Source organism: Malaclemys terrapin, chromosome 24, assembly GCF_027887155.1.
Source record: "Malaclemys terrapin pileata isolate rMalTer1 chromosome 24, rMalTer1.hap1, whole genome shotgun sequence".
NCBI classification, from domain to species: Eukaryota; Metazoa; Chordata; order Testudines; family Emydidae; genus Malaclemys; species Malaclemys terrapin.
In genome coordinates, this window is record NC_071528.1 from 5,000,973 (window position 1) to 5,025,169 (window position 24,197).

The following is a 24,197-nucleotide window of genomic DNA, read 5'->3' on the forward strand; positions in this document are numbered from 1 at the left end:
GCCCAAGACCATGATTTAGTTGGGGATTGGTCCTGCTTTGAGCAGGGGGTTGGACTAGATACCTCCTGAGGTCCCTTCCCACCCTGAGATTCTAGGGTTCTATGCCCTGAGCTAGGCAGAACCAGGAAGGGAATACCCGAGTGCCCACCCAAGCCTCCACCAGCTAGATCACGTCCTCTCCTTGGTACCTAAGGAGAAGCTGGAGGCAGCCGGGCTTTCCCCGCTTGTGGGCTGCGGCTGATGTATCGATTCATGGCTGGCGGGACAATGGGCGGGTGGTGATAGGAGTGAAGAGCAATCCATGGGGCAGAAATGAGCCTGAAGGAGCTGGGAGGTTGCAGGGGATCAGACCCCAGCCCGAGCAGTGCCAGCGTGCTCTGGTTCAGGTCGCTCAGGGGGGTGAGTCGGGACCAGCAGGTTGGTCTGGTATTAGCAGGGATGGAGGTTTGCTCTCAGCCAGCCTTCCACGCTTAGGTTCACACCTGCTGGATGAGTTCAAGGCCTGTAACCTTCATCTCAGCCCCACACCAGAACTCGGGTGGTTCCATTGAACTAGATCCTGGCTCGGAACCGTCCCCCCAAACCCCAAACCCGTTTGCCCAGGACGGAGATGGAACAAGCCCAGGCTCTTTGATCTCCCTCCCCACACACTTTGGTGGCTTGGATACAGCAGATCTGGCTCAGAACGGGCTTTGGCACAACTCGTTTCCTTGGCCAGGATAGAGACAGAACAAAATCTGGAGTCTCTATGTCGACCCAGCTGGGCCTGGGTGGTTCAGCTCAAACGCAACCTGGATCGGAACCACCCCGGGTGGCCACCAAGCTGGCGAAATCCAGCTCCGGGACGAGGCTAGAACCAGAACGAGCCGTCTCGTTCTAACCCTGCCAGTCCGGCTACGAGCTGTGGGGCTGGCCCTGGTTATCTCAGGTGAGGGGTCACCCGGGAGCGCTCCAGGCCCTGGCTAGGAAACCCGGGCTCCCTGCAGCAAAGGGGACCACTGGGCTGCCAGGGGCCGCGCTGCCAGGGCTTTGCTCGCTGGGCCCAGGCAGATCCCGCGAGATGCGAGGAGCCGCCGTGAAGGCGTGAGTCCCTCTGGCTCGGCCAGCGCCCCAGGGCCGGACTCTGCCTACGGCGGCCCCTGGCTGGGGCTGGGAGCTGGGGTGGGGGTGCGGAGGAGGGGAGGAGAGGGAAGCATCAGCATCTGCTGGCCCAGCTGCCCCCCTCTCCTCGCGGGAGCACTGAGCGAGCGTGGGCAGCCTGCCAGCATGGCAACTGCAAACCCATTAGCGGGCCCGGCGCCTGCCGACGAGTGCGGAGCGGCGCGGCGGCGTGGGGGGAGGAGGGCAGGTGCAAGCCAGACAAACCCCCGCTCATCTTTAATTCATCAGCCCTCACAGCGCTGCCAGAAGAGGCTTCCCCCCACCCCGCCCTGCATGGGCATGCCTGGCATGTCCCGGGTGCACCACGGCCCTCGCTCTGGGGGGAGGCCTGCCCCGTCCCTGCGCCCCCACAGCTTTGTGGGTGTGCACCCCTCCCCGGGGGGGGCCGGATCCCCCTGCGCCCATCTGTGTCGCTCCCCCCGCCCCCGTGAGCTCCCCCCCGCCACGCAGCACTCTAATCCAGGCACCCTATTGCCAGGGCCCATGCATCCGTTGCTGACCTCTCCTGTCCCACGGGGGGCAGGGCAGGGGGAGATGCTCGTGCAGGGGGCAGGAGATCAGGGTTTCCTTTGAATTAACGGATCAGCCCCCTCACTGCCCCCAGGGTCAGCCCCACGGCCGGAGCAAGGGGTCTTGCTTGTGTCCCTGCTAGCAGCCCCAAGCCCCTCCATTGCAGAGTGGGGTGCAGTATGGGGGTCACACCGCACAGGAGACAGGGCCCAAAGGGACCTGGCTGCGTTGAACTGGGCACCAGCCCCCTTCTGAGCCACCAGTGGGTCACCCCTGTCCTGGCTGTTCAGTGAATCTGCCCCCCAGCGGTACTCACTCCACCCCGTGCCATGGGTCTGCCCCCACCCAGCGGATCCCACCACATCTGTCCCCCTCTGCCCATGGTCCAGCATGTGCCCCGCACCCCATCTAATCACCCCATCCAGTTGCCACCAGCCCCCGCTTGTCCCAAATCCCCACCCCCACATCCCCCAAGCACCTCCCCACAGAGCTACCCTTCTCCCCTCCCAGCCACACGGCCCGCCTGGCTGGCTATAAATAAGTCGGTGGAGTGGGGGCTGAGTCCAGAAGACGCCGCAGGTTCATTTTTCATAGTGCTGGGCTGGGACCCAGATGAGCCAGCCGACCGCCCACTGCAGCACTGGCCCCGCTCTGCAGCTGGGTCTGCCCCCCGGGGGCTCCCCCGAGAGTTATTACAGCCGTTTACCCCAACCCCGCCTGCTGGGGGGAGGAACCCCAGGAAGGAGAGAAAGAAGGAAGGGGCTGAGCGAGGAAAGGCAGTGAAGGGGAGTGGAAAAGTGAGGGAACAAATGAGGCCAGAGGAGGGAGGGAAGGAAGAAAGCCAGCAAACATCCAGGTAGCTTTGGGGTCCTCCTGTCACTCAGCGCCCTCAGTGGCAGCACAATGGGTTATCAAACGTGCCCCTGCTCCCCAAATCAGAACCACGGGGGCCCAATGCTGGGCATCCCGGCTGAGAACTGCTAGGGGTGGGGGAGGGGGTTATGCCACTTTTTCTGTAGGTCCTACACAAAAACAAAGTCACTTGCACGCTGAGAGGGGGTATCAGGCAGCTCCAGCATTTAGCATTTATATCCCCAGGAGCCTTGTGAAATGACTGCAAAGGATAGAACACACCCGGCCCCAGTGAATACACACACGTGTGCACGTACACCCCTCCACACACAAACACAGAGCTCTGCCCATACCCCAGTGCAGTCCGACCCACAGCACCTGCTATTCCAGCCCTGGGATCCCTCCAGCCACAGCTCTGCCGATGTCTCCCAAGCCTGTCCCGCAGCCCCCCGATTCCATCTTCAGCTCCCCGCCCTTCAGCCCTGCCCACAGCCTCCCACCCCCACGGCCGAGCGGCGCGATGGATCTCACTGGAGACGCACGCGCGGGGCATCAGACGCGCTGTTACACGAGCACTGGTGCTGACCAGAGCAGCCTGCACTGACCACCTGGAGCTTGCAAACGTGCCCCCACCTGCACACCCCGCAGCTTTGCCAAGGCCCTTCTGTCCTGGCCTCCAACCCCCCTCGTTGTTCCAGCCCTTGGCCTCCTCTGGGCAGAGACAAGCCCAGGCCAAGCAGTTTCCCACCCACAGCTCTGCCCAGGGAGGCCCCCGGCTATCCCAGCCCTGGGCCACTCTCCCGGGCAGAGCCCAACCCCAGCAGGGCTGCGCGGCTGAGCCCGACGTGCGTCTCACATGGGACAGTGATGTGACGTGCACTGGGCCCGGCGCCCCGGAGACGAAGGGAGCAGCCCTGGACACGCTCACACAGCCGCCCAGCCGGGATGGCTCAGGGCTTTCGGAGACAGGAGGCTATTACTTGGCGTAGGACCCGGCATGAGCGCGAAGCTGGCTGCCTCCCCACCTCCTCCCCCTGCAGGCTCCCCCCACAACGCATCATGCGCAGGGAAGCCCTGACCTCGCCATGAGCCAGGAAGCCGAGCGCCCAGCCCAGCCGAGGGGAGGAAAAGCGAAACTGGGAAGTGCTGAGGGCTTAGCAGGAATTCCCTGGCTAGGGCATCCCTGGTTCCTCAGGCCCAGGGGCCAGAACGGTCACCTTGGCAGGGTGTTTGCTGTGGTGACGTGGCAGAGACGGGCGTGTCTGCTGGCTGGCTATCTATCTATCTATCTATCTATCTATCTATCTATCTATCTATCCCCATACACCTCATCTGTCTATCTATGGGATTTCTATAGTGCACATCACTGAAGTATCTCTTTGCTCATAATAAGCCAAACCAGACTCTAGATGCAAACACTTTCAAGCTTTGGGCAAGGTTGGCCCCAGCCCACACTGCCATAGCTCGGCCCCATCCCTACAGCAGACCGGAGCAGAACTCCGGAGCCATCTTCAGGTACCTGTGGGTTCACATCCAATTTCCCAGCCCGGGTTCCTCTCGGGTTGTTGCTGAGGACACGAGCCAATGCTCTGTACCACACGGGGGGGCCCACATGAGATGCCGGCACAGCACCGTGCTATTGCTAACTGTTGGGGACATGGGGCACGCGTGGGGCTCAGCACAGCTCGGCTGTCCCGAACTCTCGGTGTCACAACGCCTGCCTGACACTGCGAGTGCAACAACACTGCCGTGACACACCAGACATTGCACAGGAGGGAGCGCAGAGCCGGATCCAGCCTCAGCGGCTGGAAGAAGGGTTTGCACCTGGGAGGTTACATTGGTTCGACAGACTAAAAGAGGGGCCAGCAGCTAACCCATTCCCCACGTTATGGGGTCAGAGCCAGCCGGTAGCCAGTGGTCCCCATGGGATGCGTGTGCAGGGACAGCCACACAGAGCAGTGCAATGAGGCAGGTGGGTGTCAGGGGGTCTCAGAGCTGCAGGGGTGGTGAAGGGGCTGCCAAGAGCTGGGGGGAGCCAGCGGGACCCCAGCTCCTTTGCCCTAAAGGCTGGGGGGAGAGGGAGGAGACGAAGTTGGGGGGGTGGAGTCATCTGAGGACAGTGCTAAGTGCATGGGTACGACCCGCTTTGGCCATGCCTCTGCTCCTGTGGCAGGATGTGCCAATGTGGCTTGATGCAGCCGTTCGGCAGCTGGCTCTGCCTGCGGGCAGCCTGCCCTCAGCCCCAGTGCGCCCGGAGACGGCCCGGCGAAGGGGCTGGGCTAATGGCCCAGGGCTCCTCTAACCAGCCTGCCCTCAGCCCCAGTGCGCCCGGAGATGGCCTGGCGAAGGGGCTGGGCGGATGGCCATGGGCTCCTGTGCCACGGACTTGCTGTGAGACCTTGGACATGCTGCTTCTTGCATCTGTTTCCCTCCCTGCCCTTTGTCTAGCCATTCCTGAACCAGGCACTGTGTTTCCTAGAGCTCCAGGCCAGGAGGGACCCCCATCTATCGCCGAGATTCGTTCTCCCCAGCTCCCCGGTATGGAGCCCAAAGGTTTTAGTTAGAGCAAAACACTGCAGTCCTCTGGGAACAAACTGTTGTGATCCCAGGCAGAGACCAGGAGGGCACCGATGTCTGAGGGCAGGCCCTGCACTGGCAGGGGAGTTGTTCGGTGAGCTATGCCCAGACGAGCCCAGCAGGCGAACCATGCCCTATGCTGCAGAAGGAGGCCACTCCACCTCCTCCCAGGTTCCTGCTCGTCGGATCTGGGGGGAAATTCCTTCCCAAGCCCCAGTCTGGCCCCGAACACATGTGAGCGAGATCCACCAGCCAGGCCCTAGATGTACAGCCCCTAGAGCGATGGTGCCGCCGAGTGCCAATGTCACCCTAAGAACAACACACCACTCCATGCTAGGAGCCCCACAAAGTCAGAGACTCCCGGACCTCAAGGCCAGAAGGGACCATCATGATCATCTAGTCCGACCTCCTGCACAGCGCAGGCCCCAGAACTTCACCCACCCGCTCCTGTAATAGGCCCAGAACCTCTGGTTGAGTCACTGACATCCTCCAATCTTCATTTACAGATCTCAAGTCACAGAGAATCCACCCCGACACGAGTTTAAACCTGCACGTGCCCCGTGCCCCAAGCTCATCCAACACGTATTTCTGGGAAATGCCCCTTTCCCACCCAGGAAAATAGGCTCTTTTCCTTCGGAATGCCCTCTAGAGACAGACTGGCTGTGTCTCCATGGCCCCGCCGAGAGACACATGCATACAGTTGGCCAAGCACTTTCTGCAAATCATCCCAAAGACACCCCCCCGCAGCCCACCCCGGAGCGTGGCAATTCACACTTCATTTGCAAAGATGATTTCCTAGTGGGGGGAATAATTTATTGACTCATTTATTTTCACTCCAGGACCAGCTCTAAGAAAGGGGGGAATGTGAAGCCCCTGCCCCACCCCTAATAGATCTTTACAAATCAGCTGCACCTAATGGGAGGCCACAAATACTAACTGTCTTACTAGCCTGAGGACTGCCCTGCATCACTCCTGGGCGGCTCTACGATGGCCAGGGGGCCTTAGCCGTGCGGTTCCAGACTGGAGTGTGGCGGGGCTGGAGTCTTAGCTCTGCATTTCCTCCGTTTGTAATCCTGGGCTTGGGGCGAATCACAGCCATGGACTTGGAACTGACAGTCACTTGTCTGGGAATTGGGGTGTGTGGGAATATACGTGCATTTGTAGGTGTGTATGTGCACATGTGCATGTGTAAATACGTGTGTGCACGTGCTTGTGAGTGCACAGGGATGTGCGTGTACGTGTGGCATGTATTAATATGTGTCTCTATGTGCGTAAGTGGGTGTCTGAATATCTGTGTATATGCCTGTATTTGTGTGCGTGTGACTAAATATGGGCATCGGCATGTGAGTGTGCGTGGGTGAGTGTGCATGTGAGTGTGCGTGGGTGAGTGTGCGTGTGAGTGTGTGTGGGTGAGTGTACGTGGGTGACTGTGCATGCGAGTGTACGTGCGTATTTCTGCAAAAGCCGCATTCAAAATATTATGAATCTTGTCAGTTTCCTTGCGAGCACTGTGATAAATATTTGCGACTGCACCGTGCACTGTGGGCATATGGGGAGATGTTTTCTTTCCAGATGGGAGGACGGCACAGACATTTGGCACGGTGGCCCTCTCAGAGACATAAGGCATGCTCAGGACAAGAGGCTTGGCACATGGTACCCAGTAGATTGGTGCCATCTGCCTCGCTTTTCTCCAGGCTCACACTGGGGCTGGGGAGTGCAGATAACCAGCTGCCAAGCTGGGGAGGAATTCAGACACGTTGGCTTCCGAAGGCCTTCCCTCCCCCTTGTCCTTCCCGTCCCATCTGGGGAGATGCCAGGGGAGGGATCTCTTTGTGAGCCGCCGGAGGGAGATGGGAAAGGGGGCATCACACACAAAACACAGCCTCTCTCATCATCAATGAGAAAGCTTGCAGCACACGTAGCAAGCAAGGCAGCCTGTCCCAGTGGTTAGAGCACAGGAGCTCTACACGACCTTCACCAAGCCACTTCCCCTCTCTGCATCCCTTGGGCTATTGACACTTTACAGCCCAGAGCCTCAAATTCAGTGGCTGGTAGGAGCTGAAACACCTTTGGGGGCCTAGGCCTAGCGTGCCGGGGCAGCGACCGGCCTCCTCCCTCGGTGCATGCGCAGCTCCTAGCAACAGTGAGAAAAGGGACTTTTCCTCCCTCTTCATTGCGCTGCATCTTCCCAGCAGGACTCAGCCACAGAGCAAGCCTGGGAAATCCCCTCCCCCAAAGGGGAGAGGACAGAAAGCAGCCGTTACAACGGGAATGCCGCGGCCTCCTTCGCCCCCGTCCGTCCGCGCCCTGAAAGGCCACCGTTCAGCAAGGCACTTCCGCGAGTGCCTCGCCGGCAGCACGTGCTCTCCACTGAGGTCAGCACGTCAGGTGGCACCTGCGTCTAAGGACGGGGCTGCAGTGGGCCGGATTTGAGCCCACGCTGACAGCTAACCAAGTGCCTGAGTGCTTTGCTGAATTGCAGCAGGGCTCGCAGCAGGGACAGCTAACGGGAGCCGGCCTGCAGGGTTCGAGCCTCGCCATGGGAAGAGTCCATTCCCCAGGGCCCAGAAATCCAGCCCATGTTTGCCTCCTTGGTGGGGTTGGATCCATTTCACTGGTGGACTAAACTCCACTCCGGGTTTTCTCCTCCCATCCCCAGGGGAGCACAAAAACCTGCTGCAGGAGCTGTAGGCAGAGTCCGTTCCAGGTGGGCTGCAGAATCCAGTTCCAGACTTTCTCCCAGGGGAGTTCACTGCTGTCAATCAGCCCACCGGGATGCCCTTTCCTTGGGAAAGGGGCTTCGTTCTCCCCCACACACACCCAAACTCGCTTGGCTACAGCAGGGCAGCTCGGCCGGGCTGTGCCCACTCAGGACAGCCGGGATCTCTAGGAACACTTGTTATGTGGGGGTGGACCTGGCAGGCTGCTTTGTTATCGTAGGGTAGCTCGGCCTGGGGGACCGTGCACGCTGCTCCGTTATTGTAGGGTAGCTCGGCCTGGCAGGACCGTGCACGCTGCTCCGTTATCGTAGGGTAGCTCGGCCTGGGGGACCGTGCACGCTGCTCCGTTATCGTAGGGTAGCTCGGCCTGGCAGGACCGTGCACGCTGCTCCGTTATCGTAGGGTAGCTCGGCCTGGCAGGACCGTGCACGCTGCTCCGTTATCGTAGGGTAGCTCGGCCTGGCAGGACCGTGCACGCTGCTCCGTTATCGTAGGGTAGCTCGGCCTGGCAGGACCGTGCACGCTGCTCCGTTATCGTAGGGTAGCTCGGCCTGGGGGACCGTGCACGCTGCTCCGTTATCGTAGGGTAGCTCGGCCTGGCAGGACCGTGCACGCTGCTCCGTTATCGTAGGGTAGCTCGGCCTGGCAGGACCGTGCACGCTGCTCCGTTATCGTAGGGTAGCTCGGCCTGGCAGGACCGTGCACGCTGCTCCGTTATCGTAGGGTAGCTCGGCCTAGGGGACCGTGCACGCTGCTCCGTTATCGTAGGGTAGCTCGGCCTGGCAGGACCGTGCACGCTGCTCCGTTATCGTAGGGTAGCTTGGCCTGGGGGACCGTGCACGCTGCTCCGTTATCGTAGGGTAGCTCGGCCTGGGGGACCGTGCACACTGCTCCGTTATCGTAGGGTAGCTTGGCCTGGGGGACCGTGCACGCTGCTCCGTTATCGTAGGGTAGCTTGGCCTGGGGGACCGTGCACGCTGCTCCGTTATCGTAGGGTAGCTTGGCCTGGCAGGACCGTGCAGGTGCTTTGCCATTGCCTGGCCCTGCTGCCTAGGTGTGCAGGCGGGTGCATCCGAGGCGCTCTTCACCCAAGTGCTAGGCCTGGCTTGGACTAGCTGACACGTTAGCTACCCCCGGGCAGAGAGCGGCCTGGGCTGACCCCTGAGCGTGCCCCTTCCCAACGCTCTCCCCTCGCTCCCCGGTCGGTTCCAGCCAGAGACCCCCCGCCATGCTGCTGTTCTCGCCCCCCAAGCCACTTTAACCCCCCTGCACTGCAGGAGACATTGGTGAGGCTGGAGGGGCTGGGACTGCATCGGCGGGGGGGGGCCTTGCCTGTTCACCCCCAGCGTCCTCGGGAGTCCAGCAGCCCTGTTGCTGCAGGACACGATTGGCACCCATGGGTGGCTGCGTGGAGGCTGGTGCCGCTCTGGGGGGCGAAGATGCCCCGGCTGCCCCCTGTGTCACGCCCGAAACGCCCAGCACACACCAGGCCCGGACGGTGGGTGGGAGTCACATGACTGATCACCTGCATTGGGGTAGTGCCCACCAGGGGCGAGGTGCCCAAGGCCGGGGGGCTCTGGGCTGCATGGCCCATTAGCGTGGGGTTTCTGTGCCTAGCGCCAGGAATCTGGGCTGAACGCAGGCAGCAGAGTGGGGAGAGGCCGGGAAGGAGAGCGGGCGACAGAACACGGACCGGAGCGTGTGGCCACCAGGGAGCAGCCAGGCTCAGGCAGGTGGGTGGGAGGGCAGCCACGGGACCCCTTGGACGCGGTGATATTAGGGTCTGTACGAACCCTGGGCCCGAATCTATCTCCCGGCACCGCAACAGAGCAGTGGGAGCCTGGACGCAGGGCCTGGGGCAGCATGGGGACAGGTGAAATCAATTAGCTCCTGCAGCTGGCGTGTCAGCCAGGACGCAGGGCAGGGCACTGCTGGCAGGAAGCTCACAGCACAGAGCAGGGCACTCTCTCACTGCTCCCCCTCCGCCCTGCTGGCACCGGGGCAGCCCAAGGAGCAGGGCCCCTTTTCTCTCTCTCGCTGCCTGGTTCCAGGTGGATCCCACCTCAGGTGCCCCTGTCCCCACCCAGCCTGGCCGGCTCTGGGGAGAGCTGCCTCCGTCCTCCCGCGCCTCACCCCGATCCTGCCCCCGCACACTGCAGCTGGCCCCCCTGTGCCTGCTCCCCGCACCCCGGGAGGGAGCCCGCCCCAAAGGCTGGCGTCAGCAACACGCGGCTCTGCAGGAATCCGCCCGGGATGCTCCGGAGGCCCCAGCACAATCGATCGATTCCTGGGACTCTGCCAAGCTGCTGACTTTCATGCATGACCTCCCCGGCCACGGAGCACTGCCCCCCCCCTGCAGACTGCTGGGCCCCGCCCCAAGCCCCCCAGCCCCCCCACTACCATCCAGCCCCAGAGCTCTGCCCCCCCCCCGCACACTGCTGGGCCCCGCCCCAGGCCGCCCAGCCCCCCCACTACCATCCAGCCCCAGAGCTCTGCCCCCCCCCGCACACCGCTGGGCCCCGCCCCAGGCCCCCCAGCCCCCCCGCTACCATCCAGCCCCAGAGCTCTGCCCCCCCTGCACACCCCTGGGCCCCACCCCAGGCCCCCCAGCCCCCCTGCTACCATCCAGCCCCAGAGCTCTGCCCCCCCTGCACACTGCTGGGCCCTGCCCCAGGCCGCCCAGGCCCCGCTCGGTTCTCATCGGGGGAAGGGGCACGTCACGGGGTGACTCAGAGCGGGGAGGCAGAGGAAAGCTGGAGAAGGGGCCAGTGGGGAGCTCCAAGCCAGAGCCAAGGGGCGCACGGGGGCTGGGAGTTGGGGATTCGATTTAGCTCATTTGAGAGCCGCTCTGGCCAGCGTCTGGGGGCTCGGCTCGGGGGGGGGGGGGGAGACGACATGACTGCTGCCTCCCCAGCACAGCTAAGGAGACTGAAGCAGTGACAGGGGAAGGGACTTGGCCAAGGCCACACAGCAGAGGCAGGGAACAGAACCCAGGAGTCCGGGCCCCCAGCTCTCCGTTCTCACCACTGGGCCACACTGCCTCCACCTCCAGCCACTTTTAAACAGATCTTAAAATCTCGTCCCCGAGAAGGGGCCTGGCTTGGCTGGGCTGCCTCTGCCAGGGGGCCCTGAGGCCCCAGCACCTGCCAGGCTGCTGGAGGTGGCTGGGAGCCAGCTTTGGGGTGCAGGGCCCCTGCTTGCTGGGAGCGGGGCAATGCCCAAGGATCAGCCGGAGCTCTCTGCCGCGGCAGGGCACAGGCCGAACCCCCAGGCCTGCGAGCCCCCGGGCTCAGAGCCAGCGCCCTCCAGCCAGGCCACAGTGTCAGCACGGCACTAGGGGGACCTGGGGGGCTCTCAGCACGAGGACGAGGGAGGAAAACTGCTGCCAGGTGCCAGAACTGCTTCCTCCCTCAGGAGAGGGGCAGAGAAAGAGAAAGAGCAGTGGGGGGAAAGGGAGAAAGCAGCTCCCAGTGCTCCCTCCCGACCCGCAGCCCCCTGCCAGCCCGGCCCTGGGCTCCCCACAGCGCTGCCGGTGCCCCTCACTCCCGACCCGCAGCCCCCTGCTAGCCCAGCCCTGCCCCCCCACAGCTCTGCCGGTGCCCCTCACTCCCGACCCACAGCCCCTGCCAGCCCAGCCCTGGGCTCCCCACAGCGCTGCCGGTGCCCCTCACTCCCGACCCACAGCCCCTGCCAGCCCGGCCCTGGGCTCCCCCCAGCTCTGCCGGTGCCCCTCACTCCCGACCCACAGCCCCCTGCCAGCCCAGCCCTGGGCTCCCCCCACAGCTCTGCCAGTGCCCCTCACTCCCGACCCACAGCCCCTGCCAGCCCAGCCCTGCCCCCTCAGCTCTGCCAGTGCCCCTCACTCCCGACCCGCAGCCCCTGCCAGCCCAGCCCTGGGCTCCCCCCAGCTCTGCCGGTGCCCCTCACTCCCGACCCGCAGCCCCCTGCCAGCCCAGCCCTGGGCTCCCCACACAGCTCTGCCGGTGCCCCTCACTCCCGACCCGCAGCCCCCTGCTAGCCCAGCCCTGGGCTCCCCCCAGCTCTGCCGGTGCCCCTCACTCCCGACCCGCAGCCCCCTGCCAGCCCAGCCCTGGGCTCCCCCCGAGCCCTGCCCGTGCCCCTCACTCCCGACCCGCAGCCCCCTGCTAGCCCGGCCCTGGGCCCCCCCCGAGCCCTGCCCGTGCCCCTCACTCCCGACCCGCAGCCCCCTGCCAGCCCAGCCCTGGGCTCCCCCCACAGCTCTGCCGGTGCCCCTCACTCCCGACCCGCAGCCCCTGCTAGCCCGGCCCTGGGCTCCCCCCACAGCTCTGCCGGTGCCCCTCACTCCCGACCCACAGCCCCCTGCCAGCCCAGCCCTGGGCTCCCCACACACCCTTGCTGATTGATGGCAGTGACGGCTCCTTGTAAAAACTGTTCCCGCGACTAATCCCGCATGGCCTGTGCTCTCCCCGGAGCCTGGCACCGGCAAGGGGGGTTCTGCCTCCCCGGGCAGCTCTCCCCAGCACCCCGAAGCTCCAATGCTCAGCAGGGAGCCCGTGAGAAGCCCTGGGGGGTCCCGGCTGAGTGCCCTCAATCACGGCGCTGACCAGCCTGTTAGCAGCTGGGGCCCAGCATTTCCAACCACCCTCGAAGGCAGCGACATCACGGGGCTCCCCCGCCCCCTCGGCACCAGCCCTCGGCCGCCCGGCCCCGCTCTCTCGCCCTGCGCGACTGGGCGCAGTCAGATCACCCACACCGGGGGCTGAGCCAGCACCCCCAGGGCTGGGAACATGGGTGGGGCTGTGCCCTGGGGGATTCTCCGGGACCCCAGCCTGGGGGCACCCAGGGTCTCCCCCCAGGGTAACTGCAGCCGTCCAGGGGCAGGGACGTTATCCGGGCCAGGGCAGTTCCCACGCGGTGGGGGGTGGGAGGTGGGTCTGGAGGCGTCTCAGAATCCCTGGGGGCTCTCCAGCTGCCAACACCTCGCTGGGCGAGCCGGGGGGCCCAGGGCTTTGTGCCCAGGAAAGGCGGGCAACTCCGCAGGTTGTGCCTGGACCCTGGGGCCAGGAGACGCTGTAGTAGTGCCCAGCCTGGCTGGCGTACGGCCTGGTCCCCGCCGCGGCCCAGCCAGGCCTTTGAAGCTCTGGCCAAGGCTCTTGCCTCGAGCAAACAGCTGCCCGCGTGTGCTGGGGAGGGGCGGGCGGTGCCAGGGCCGGGCGCCGCCCCACACAATAAGGGCCTGTCTTCACCTGGCGGAACGTGGGCCCCCCCCACAGCAACAGGGGACAGAAACAGACTCCCCCCTCCCCCCTCAGCGGCTGTAAAGCAAATGGGGGAGGTGGCACCTCAGCCTCTGTTCCCAGCTCTGCATGCAGGGGCAGGGGCAGGGGCAGGACTGCTTAGAGCAGGGAGCCAGGATGCCTGGGTTCTCTCCCCGGCTCTGGGAGGGCAGTGGGGTCTAGTGGACAGGGCAGGGAGCCATGGGGCACAGGACCAAAAGGTCCCTCTATGGCTCTGTCAGTGACTCTCTGTAACCTCAGACAAGTCACCTCATTAACGCTGTGAAGCCTGGATCCAAACTTTCCTGAGGCCCCAGGGGCACCTGGTTGAGTCTATCCGTGCCTCAGTTTCCCCATCTGTAAAATGGGGACAGTCCTGCCCGCAGGGGGCTTCCTCAAGGACTGGTCACTGCTCCCAGATGCTCCGAGGCCAGCGCTCGGAGCACCAAGTGTTATGGCCGCGGCAGGGAGGGGATGAGGCCAGGCTGGGGGCTCGGGGCAACAAGGTGTGATGGCGGGAGGGGGGGCCAGAGGTTCTGTGTGGGGAACACAATGGGGGGTAGGTCTGAAGTGGGGCACTGGGACCTTCCCACAGCTCTGGGGCCATGCTGGGCACCATAGGGCATGGAGGGGGGCAGCAGGCAGGAGGGAACTGATCCCCAATTCAGCCTCCTCATGGGTTCCTAAAGGTGGGGTGATCCCGCCCCTGGATCCCCCCAGACTCTGGGAAAGGACGGAACCCCCTCCCGTAAGGCAGAGCCACTGCTGGGGGAGGGGATGGGAGAAGGTGGGAGGGGCTGGGGGGGCGAAGGATCCCGGGGTGGGTGGAAGGAGCAGAGAGGGCCCAGGCCCAGCGCTGGGCTCAGTCCGTTATCGGTGCAGCGGGGGCGGGGGGGGGCACAGGCTGCTCCCGGCTGATAACGGGGGACCAGGGAGGCGCCACGTTAACGAACCCTCGCCTGGCCTTAACCCTTTCACTGCCGCAGGAGCTGGGGTGGGGGCGAAATGTCCAGCCCTCGCACGGCTTAGCCCCGGGCCAAATTCTCCCCCAAGGAGAGGGGGGCCGGGGGGCTGGGACCTGGACTCCCATTCTCTCCACATCGGTCCCTCTCTGGGGGTGCCACATTTCAGGGGGGCTGCCTGGGGGCAGTGATGGGGTCAGCATGGGTCACCTGGACGGGGGGGGGGAGCGAATGGGGGCTGCGAGGAAGTGAGACAGAGACAGGCTGGAGGCCAGGCCTGAGCGAGAGACCTCGGGGGCGAGTCCGTCTCTGCCATGCTGGGAGCGCGGGCGTGTGTGTGTGTGCGCGTGTGAGGGGCTGGCTATGGGGCGGAGGGGAGGGGGCGTGTGAGGGGCTGGCTATGGAGGGGAGGGGTGTGTGTGAAGAGCTGGCTATGGGGCGGAGGGGAGGGGGCGTGTGAGGGGCTGGCTATGGAGGGGAGGGGTGTGTGTGAAGAGCTGGCTATGGGGCGGAGGGGAGGGGGCGTGTGAGGGGCTGGCTATGGAGGGGAGGGGTGTGTGTGAAGAGCTGGCTATGGGGCGGAGGGGAGGGAGGCATGTGAGGGACTGGCAGGGGCTGCGGGTCGGGAGTGAGGGCACTGGCAGAGCTGTGGGGGCAGGGCTGGGCTGGCAGGGGCTGCGGGTCGGGAGTGAGGGCACTGGCAGAGCTGAGGGGGCAGGGCTGGGCTAGCAGGGGGATCAGGGATCTCTGGCAGGGCGGGGGCTGGAAGTTTGCCCAGTAGCGGCTCTCAGCAGCCTGGCTTTACTGCCTGGTTTGGCTCCAAGGAGGAGGCCGCTGGAAGTGTTAGCTGGGTCCTGCCAGGCGCTGGCACAGGGCACAAGGACGCCTGCGAGCTCCTTGCACCCAATTCCCCTGGCTCCAGCTACCACTTCTTGCTTTTACAAGCCCAGAAATTTCAACCAACTCCACAGAACCGAAGCAGCTAAGAGCTGGCAGCGCCAGGGGGCGGAGGCAAGGGGGGCATGACGGCTGGGCCGTCCCCCCGCACAGACCCGGGGACACCAGGCAAATAGGCAGGGGGAGGAGTGCAGAGCCTGCCTTGGCTGGGCTGAGTTGTGTGCAGAGATGCGGCCGGAGATAATACGCCCCCGGCCCGGCCAATGCTCCCTGACCCCCAGCTTCTCCCACCCGGGGCTCCCCCCACAGCTGTGCCCACAGCTCAGGGTTCACAGCATCAGCTAGAAGGATCTCACCTCTCACCCCATGCAAAGTACAGGCCAGTGGGTCAGCTGCATCACAGGGTGTGATGGTTTGGAATCATCTTTTACTGAGACAGCATAGCCTAGTGGTTAGAGCCCTGGACTGGGACTCAGAAGACCAGGGTTCTATCCCTGGCGTGGCCTGCTGGGTGACGGGGGGGGGAAATCACTTCTCCTCCTTGTGCCTTGGTTTCCCCATCTGTACAATGGGGATAAAGACTATGAAGCGCTTTAAGATCTACAGAGGAGAAGGCCCAGATGCCCTGAGGAAGGGGCTGCTGCTGGCAGGCAGGGAGCTGTCTCAGCTTCTCCTCCCACTGGTCTAGCATAACAGCTTGTCTACACCTGAAAGCTAATTCAGATTAAGGTAGGGTGTGAATTTACAGCAATAACTAATCCGGGATAAGCATGTCTGCATGGGAATGTTCCATAGGGGCTAAGCCGGTTCATTTTCCCCCAGCAGGATCAGGGCCAGAAAGCCCAATTTCAGATCTCAGCTGCACCGGTGTAAATCTGGAGTGACTCTGGATTCACACCCGGTGGCGTCAGTGAGATCCAGGGGTTTCCATCAAACCCTGGGTTGTTTCTCTTTGATCGCAGAACACCCCAGCCCCGCCCCTCCGTCCCCCCCATCACACACGGGCCGGCTCGGTTCCGCCTTAAGTGGGGACGCGGCGCCACCTTAAGAGGCGGCCGGGGCCGGCGGCAGCTCCGGAGCCGTATCAGCTGGTCAGGTGACTCCGAGACCCAGACGTCTGGGGTCAAGGTCGGAGGCAGCGGGGGAGGTGCTGGGGGGCGGGGTCTCCCCGATGCGGGCCCCCCCCCCCCCGCGGCTGGGCCCCGGGCGCTGCCGCAGCACCCATGGGAGAGCCGAGCCGAGCCGAGGCGCGCGGCTGGAGCAGCTCTGTCTGCGGGAGGCTGGGGCGCGGGCAGACCCGGCTCCAGCCTGGCTGGGGCGACTCCGGATTGACCCCGGGGTCAGAGAGGGCAGATCCGAGCCAAGGTCCGCCCCAGCCCCCGCAAACACAGGGACCCCCCCCCCACTTTATTACACTTTCTGGTCTGGCTCCTTCCCCACCGTGTCCCGCTGCCCTCACGCCCCCAGAGGAGCCCGCGGAGGGAGCAGGCGCGGAGCAGAATGCTGATGCCCACCTCTCCCCAGGCCTGCCCCACCACAGCCTGCCAGGTCACCGGGCCCCCCCACGCCCCTGCCCCAGGGCACACTTCAGAGCGGAGCCTTCCCCGGCCTGCCCTGCTGCGTCTCTCGGGGGGAGGTAGGAGGGTACAGTCGGAGGTTTCCTCTTTCTGCTCCGGAGAGGGGCTCTTTGGAGCTCCCGGGGTGCCCCCCGCACTGCAGCGGGGTTTGTGCTGGGGAGGCAGAGACGCATGGGAGGGAGATTTGCACCCCACATTTGTTGTATTGGGGTGGCACAGTCCCATCCCTCCCAGCTGCTCTCTCTGCATTCCCCACAGGCTCCCCTCCACCCCCGGAGAACAGCGCCCCCCCGGCATGCCGCATCCCCGCCCGGCAGAGAGGAGCAGCCACGCTCGGCATTACGGCGGCAGAAATACCAGTCACAGCGTTCCCTGGCGGCGCCCTCCAGAGGCAGGTGTGAAAGTCGATTGGCTGCCCCAGCCGGGCCCAGCGTGTGACTATGACGACGCATGCTAACGTCACACCCCGCTCTGGGCCGCCGCACAGTAGGCGACTGACCCCTTCCAGGAGAGACCCCGTGGGGAGCCAGAGACAACCACGGGGCCTGTCTGTGTCCAGCAGCCTCCGCCGAGAATCCACCTGAGATTAATTAAGGTGCTAACTGATTGAGAAAAGCAGAATCCAGTGGGCACAGACACCTGGCCCCAGAGCCCGGCAGCCCCCCAGTATTCACGCACGCAATGCCGAGCAGCAGCAGGGTCTGCCCTGCTCCCAGGACGGCGCCCCCGCCCCTCGCCATCCCCGCGACCTGCCACCCCAAGCCGGTTGGCTCAGCCGCAGAAGCACCACCCTGGCGGGAGAGGGGAAAGCACATAACAAATCAAATGTCTTCTCCGATTTCCCCAGCGTACGCGTTGGCTCCTCGCGTGATTGACGGCGTTGGCAGGTCCCCTTTGCTGGAACGGCAGCCGCTGAAATGCCCACTTGGCTCAGTATCTGCCCCTGGGCCTGGGCTAGGACGCTAGGAGTGGGGGCTCTCCCCTCTGCCGTTGGCTGGGGAGGGGCAAGGCCTGCCCGAGCCCAGCAGAGATCTCGGGGGTCCCGAGGCGATCCCTGCAGCAAAGTCCTCGCCATTTCCCAGGCTCTGGTCCCATGCTCTCACCCCCAGTGCCACCCAGACCCCCCCTCCCATCTGCCTGGGCTTGTGCTGGGCTCTGAGTGGGATCCCAGACACAAGTCAGATGCTCCCAGGGCTGGGGCTAAATCTCCTTCTGCATCGTGTGTGGATTAAAGTCTTGGAATCAAACGGTGGCCTTGACTGCAGCAAACCTCCCCAGATCCCAGCCGCGGGGCAGCCAGAGGGCAAACGCTACTTCCCTTCCACCGACACAGTCCCTTGTTCCGTCCCCGTCCGCGCCGGCCAGGGCGGGTCACGCTCCGGGCTCTGGGATCAGCACGTGGCCCCAGAGCGTGTGCTGAGGGCGGGGAGAGGGCTCTAGCGGGACCCCAGAGGTTCCGCCCATGCTGAAGGGAGAATGCACAATCCGGAGGGGGAATCACAGAGAGCCAGCCGGCGAGACCAGGGCCCAACAAATCTCTCACAGCGCGTGAGCTTCCAGCCTTGGTGAGCCGCAGCCGGTCCCTTGTGGCCCCAAACGTCCCGTGCCGGAGCGGGTCTGTCATAGTGCTGGGTACCAGCGCGGGACAGCAACCCGCCGGGGACAAACAACAGACCTGAATTCCTGCTTCACATGCCAGCTAACCCTCTTGACACACACGTGGCTAAGGCTCTAGCATGGGACACCTGGCTCTACGCCCAGCTCTGATACACACCTGCCGTGACACCTCGGGCAAGTCACGTCCCTGTGCCATGCCTCAGTTCCCCCTCTCCCCCCGGTGTTTTGTCTATTTAGACTGGGAGCTTTTCAGGGAAGAGCCATCCCGTAGGTCCAGCTCCACTGGAATCAATGGAAGTAAGGTGCCCGGGGCTTAGTCTGAGTGATGCCCAAGCTTGAATCCACTTTTCCCATGGAGCCAAGTCCTTGCTCGGTGTCTGTACAGCACCAAGCCCAGCGGAGCCTGGGGGTGCTACCGTCAGAAATAACAACAGCATCCTCCCCACCCCAGCACAGCCACAGGCCACTGCTGCGTGGCCAGGGAGAAACCCAGCGTTGGCTCCTACGTGCTAAAGCCGGGGAAGCCCAGGCAGCCCCTCGGGGTCAGGGAACGCAGGCGGGCACTGCAGCCTCGTCCCCTCCCTTGGGAGCTGGGTCTGCAGTCTCAGCAGAGCTCCCACAGCCGGAACCGGCCCCGCCCGTCGCTCCTGGTCCAGATTTATCACCACGGCCCCCGGGCTGCGCTCTGGGGGAACCTGGCCACAGTGGAGTCACTGGGGATTATTGTACCCTATAGTATTTTCTCAGCACTCGGCACCTCTGCAAATCAGGGCAGCTGGAAAGCCAGGGGCCCAGAATCAGCAGCCAGCACTGAAACCGTGGCATGAACTGTGATGTGGAGCCCCCGACCTCGGAGCTCCCTGCAGCGTCTCGGGGGCAGAACGAAGGCCGATATTCCTGCAGGGCTTCCCGTGGGGGCATCACCTCCCAGCTCTTACCAATGCCTCTGTGCATGGAGCCGGCCTTGCCGGCTGCCACATGCCCTTGCCAGCACGCTGTCTCCTCAGCCCCAGCTCTGTCTCCACTCTCACTGCCCGGGCGAGGCTGGGTTTTCCCCGGCATTTCACCTGCTGTCCCACATTCCCAGCCATGCCCGTATTCCTGCCCACGGGCCCAGTCCCTCTGGCTGCCCCCGCGCTGAGAGCAGAGCTGGCTGGCTCAGCACCTGCCCTTCTGGGCACTCATTGCAGCTGAATGCAGCCCTGCCAAGGCCGGGATCCCTGCCCCCTGGCACCCAGGCAGCCCCCCCTTCTCCCCCAAGATGCACTGGGTAGGGGCTGTCCCTGCACTGCCAGGCCACCCTTCAATGCACCCCGCAGCCACATGGCCCCAGGGAGGGGAGCTGCCCTTGCTGTTGGCTGGGGAGCACCCGGAGATGGCGCGACGGTGGGTGGGTGCCTAGATCCCGCAGGGGGGCACATGCCGCATTCCGAAGGACCCCAAGACTGCACACACCGCCCTGCCCTCGCCCCACCACTGACATGCAGCCACCTCTGGCAACTCACCAAGGACAAAACCACCCAACAGCCAGGATCCATTCCAGATGGGCAGGAGATGGCACACCCAGGCTGGCATTTACACCAAGGCTTACATTGTGGGAGACCCCAGGAAAAGGAGCAGGGTTGGGGGCTGTGCCGCATTTGGTGGGAGTGGGGAGGGACTGAGGATCCGGGCAGCTGGCAGGGAGTTGGGTGGCTGGGGCACCGGTACCTGAGACAGAGAATTGGGGGCGAGTTGGTTTCCAGGTTCATCTTTGCAGGTCAAAGTCCCCCAAACAGGGAAGAACTGGGCCTGGATTCCTGCCAGCTGGGGATGGCCTCTGGGCACAGCCCCGTCCCCTCCCGCAGTGCCAGGCAGCAATGCAATGCAAACCCAGCCCCGGACGGCGCCTACCTCTCTCTCGGACGAAGTAGGCCAGGTAGAGGTCGAGCTCCTTGACGGAGACGCTGATGTGGTGGGGCTGGACGCACAGGATGGGGTTGGTGCACTGGGCCGCCTTGACCAGCCGCTCCCCGTCCGTGCTCTCCAGCGGGATGCCCTTGAAGAGGATCACCATGACCAGGTCCAAGCGCCACACCTTGTCGGCCTGGCGCAGGCAGTCGATGCGCCGCATCTTGCCCTTCTGGTCGGGGTTGGAGAGGACGCAGCATGAGGGCTTCTTGCCCGTGATGGAGAGCACAAAGTCCTCCCGGAACTCGGGCCGGATGTCCTTGCGTAGCTTGGCCAGCAGCCGGGACGCCCACTTCTGCTTGACCTCGGGCTTCTCGTTCAGCAGCTCGTCCTTCACCGCCCTCTCCTCGTCCTTCGTCATCCTCTTCTCGTGCTTCTTGAAGTACTTGCGCTTGCGGGCCTGCAGGTTGAACCACGTGTAGGCGAAGGCCCGGACGTGGGGGAGCAGCGCCTCGATGAACGGATGGAACTCATCCTGCAGGAGCAAGCAGACAGGTCGGGCCGTCAGGACAGACGCACAGACAGGGGGCACCATGCACAGGGGGAGTCTGTAGGGCCCATGGTTCCGTGGGAACATAACATAGTATTGAGGGGAGCAGCTGGGCATCAGGACTCCTGGGTTCTCTTCCCAGCTATGGAAAAGAAGGGGAATCTAGCGGTTAGAGCTTGGGGACCGAGAGACAGGACTCCTGGGTTCTCTGACTGAACTGGGAATAGAACCCAGGAGTCCTACTCTGGCTTCCTACTACTCTAAGCACTGGCCTCCACTGGGGACCTGGGACTCAGGGCTGCTGGATACAAGGGGAGTGGTGTCTAGTGGTTAGAGCAGGGCAGGCTGGGAGCCAGGACTCCTGGGTTCTGTTTCCAGCTTTGGGAGGAGAGTCGGGGGGTCTGGATTCCTGAGCTCTCTTCCCAGCATGTGTGCGTCCTAGCAGGGCCACGCTAGTCCCTGGGGGGTGGGTGTGAAGAGGTGTGTGTGGGGGGGGTGGAACTGGTGCCTTGGGGATCCCACCCGGGGAATTTTGCTGCAGCCATTTGATAAAGCGAATTATTGCACGTTCATCATCCTCCCTGTTTAATGGACACAAATGGGCGGCCCCCGGCCGGGCCCGGCCTGGCAGCGAGGGCATTGCCAGGGGGTCGGGGTGTGTCCCCTGGGGCGGTAGGGTCGCCCGCTAGGAGCTCAGACCCTTTGCTGCCCAGCCTGGAGCTCCTGTGCCCCCCCTTTGGGTCTGCTCCCGCCATGGGGTGGGGGAGCCCTCTGTCTTCTTTGGAGTCATCCCTGAGCTTACACCAGACTTAGGCCTGGGGGGTGGGGGTGAGGAGAGTCTGGATCCCCCCCACACACACACACCATGGCCAGCACAGTGGGAACCTGCATTGCCAGGTGCTGTGGAGAGCGGGGCTGGGCTTGGCTCACCAGCGGCCGGCAACTGTAGAGGCTTCAACTGCCTAAACGAACCCCCTCCCCTCCCCTCTCGCCCCGACGGCCCAGCAAGCCAGGCTCAGACTGCCCCACGGCCGTGCCCGGTGAATGCCAGCCTCTGATGAAACCTGCGCCCGGCGAGGAAGAGCCGGCAGACTGGATTCCTGAGCCCAGGTTGAATCCGATTCTGAGATCGGAGGCACCCAGGCTGGGTCTCTGTGCCCACCTGCATGAGTGAGCCCACGTGCTGCCTGCCAGGGAACATGGGCCAGCCCATGCACAGGGCCAAAGGGGTCCAGGCCCAGTGGCCCCTTTCCCAGACCCGACGCTGCCCAGCGGCCGCGTGACCAGCAGGCCCATCCAGGGAACGCCCCAGTCACCCCACTTCTGGCCCAGCCCCCGCTCCAAAGAGTGAGTCACGCTCTGACGGTCGTTTTCCACTTGGCTAGTGTTTCCCAGAGAGTCCGTCCAAGAACAAAACCAAGAAAAGCACGTCCCCTCCGTACCCGATTTCCCCATTTCGTGGCATGGGGGGAAGTGCCGGAAGGTGGTTACTAGCAGCGGGGAAAGGAGCGCTGTAGCAGGACCACCTGCCATTAAAAAACACCCACGCCAGGTTCCCAGCCGCCTTTGCGTGTGTGCGAAGGAAGGAAAAATCCCCCCCGATTTAGAACTGAGATGAAACCCAAGAGGCAGCGGGTTCTTCGTGCCAGACCTCCCTGACATTTTGGGCGCGCTGACTGCTTTGAATATGGCTCCGATTAAGGCTAATTGGGATTGCATCAGGAAAAGCCCCGCGTGCCAAGCCCGCTCTGCTCTGGCAGCACTCCGGCAATGTTTTCCTTGAGTCGCTCTGCAGCGCAGAATCTCCGCTCAGCACGATCGCATGGCAGGAGGCTGCTAACCACAACCGGAGCTGCTCCCTCCCTCCCTCGGGGGCGAGATCCTTCCCTCGCCGGCCCGGCGTAAAGTGGGGGCAGCTCGACGGCGAGCAGCAGCGCTACGGCGGCGTAAGAGAAGGCAAGGATCCGTCCCCGTGGCTTTTAAGAAAACACAAGAACTGTGAGAAGCAGCAGTTTTGCCCAAGAATTTGGAAAGCCGTTGAAAAATTATTTTTCTTTGGACTGTGGTTCTGCTCTGAAAAATGAGTGTTTGAAAAAAACGGCCCTTTCCTCCCATCACCCTCCGCCTCCTGGGGGTGTCCTGGTCCGGGGCTGCTGGCCCAGGTGACTAACGCAGCTTTCCCGGCTTTGGGTTCCAGCACAGCTACCCCAGAAAAGGGAGAAAGGGCCGGAGTCCGCTCCTCCTGGGGCGTCATCCACAGACCCTGTTGCCCACGGCCATGGCCACGAGAAACGGGGGTGTCCCAAGCAGGGGTGCTGGCTAGAAACCATGTATTCAAAATTTGTTATAACTACCTGCCAACAGACCTAGGGAAGTGATTTCCCCCTCTATTCGGCACTGGTGAGGCCACACCTGGAGTATTGTGTCCAGTTTTGGGCCCCCCAAGGGATGTGGGCAAATTGGAGAGAGTCCAGTGGAGGGCAACAAAAATGATCAGGGGGTTGGGGCACATGAGGGAACTGGGGTTATTTAGTCTGCAGAAGAGAAGAGCGAGGGGGGATTTGATAGCAGCCTTCAACTAGATTTCATAGAATATCAGGGTTGGAAGGGACCTCAGGAGGTCATCTAGTCCAACCCTCTGCTCAAAGCAGGACTAATCCCCAGACAGATTTTTTTTTACCTCAGTTCCCTAAATGGCCCTCTCAAGGATTGAACTCAAAACCATGGGTTTAGCAGGCTAATGCTCAAACCACTGAGCTATCCCTCTCCTGAAGGGGGTTCCAAAGAGGATGGAGCTCGGCTGTTCTCAGTGGTGGCAGATGACAGAACAAGGAGTAATGGTCTCAAGTTGCAGTGGGGGAGGTCTAGGTTGGATATTAGGAAACACTATTTCACTAGGAGGGTGGTGAAGCACTGGAATGGGTTCCCTAGGGAGGTGGTGGAATCTCCATCCTTAGAGGTTTTTAAGGTCAGGCTTGACAAAGCCCTGGCTGGGATGATTTAGTTGGGGTTGGTCCTGCTTTGAGCAGGGGGTTGGATTAGATACCTCCTGAGGTCTCTTCCAACCCTGATAGTCTATTATTCTAAGGGGGGGCAGCAGCCCCCCAGCGCCCCTCATTCCAGCCCCAGTCATTCCAAGCAGAGAATTGGAAGGCTACAGGGAGTCACCCCGGCCTGCAGGAAGGGACCTGCAGGCCCTTCTGACCAGCACTGATTGGTGAAGGGGGAAGCTCAGCTGGGCTCTCAGACCCGTCTGACTGTACCGGGGGTGGGCAATGAAAACAAATAAAAATTGAACAGGGAGCCAGGGCAGCAAGACCAAAAAAGTGTCTTCTTAGCAGCAAGCCAAGTGCCTCAGTTGCAGAGCCGCTGAGACGATGGACATGGAGCCATTCGGCCCATCTCCTCCCAGGGTCGTGTTGGGGGCAGGGTGGGAGCCAGCGCTCTGCTCGGCATGGGCGGCACAGGCCCAGGGGCAGGACCTAGGGTCTCGTCAGCATCCCGCTCTGCATAGAGCTGGGGGCTGGGGGTTCGCTGACTGGGGACACCCGGCGTGTGCGGCTGGTGAGACGGGGAATCTGGGAAGCCAGTGGGGATAGTCCAGGGCTGCATGCGGACAGCCCGGT

At 63.3% G+C, this 24,197-nt stretch overlaps 1 protein-coding gene across 2 annotated transcripts in view; it reads right to left on the reverse strand.

Moving 5' to 3' along the window:
* NFIC (nuclear factor I C) overlaps positions 1-24,197 on the reverse strand; it is a 144,286-nt gene that overhangs the window by 75,894 nt on the left and 44,195 nt on the right. For both annotated transcript variants that reach the window (XM_054013466.1, XM_054013465.1), the window contains exon 2: positions 20,025-20,556. In XM_054013466.1, the coding sequence (XP_053869441.1) occupies positions 20,025-20,556 (532 nt within the window). The remainder of the gene's footprint in view (positions 1-20,024; positions 20,557-24,197) is intronic.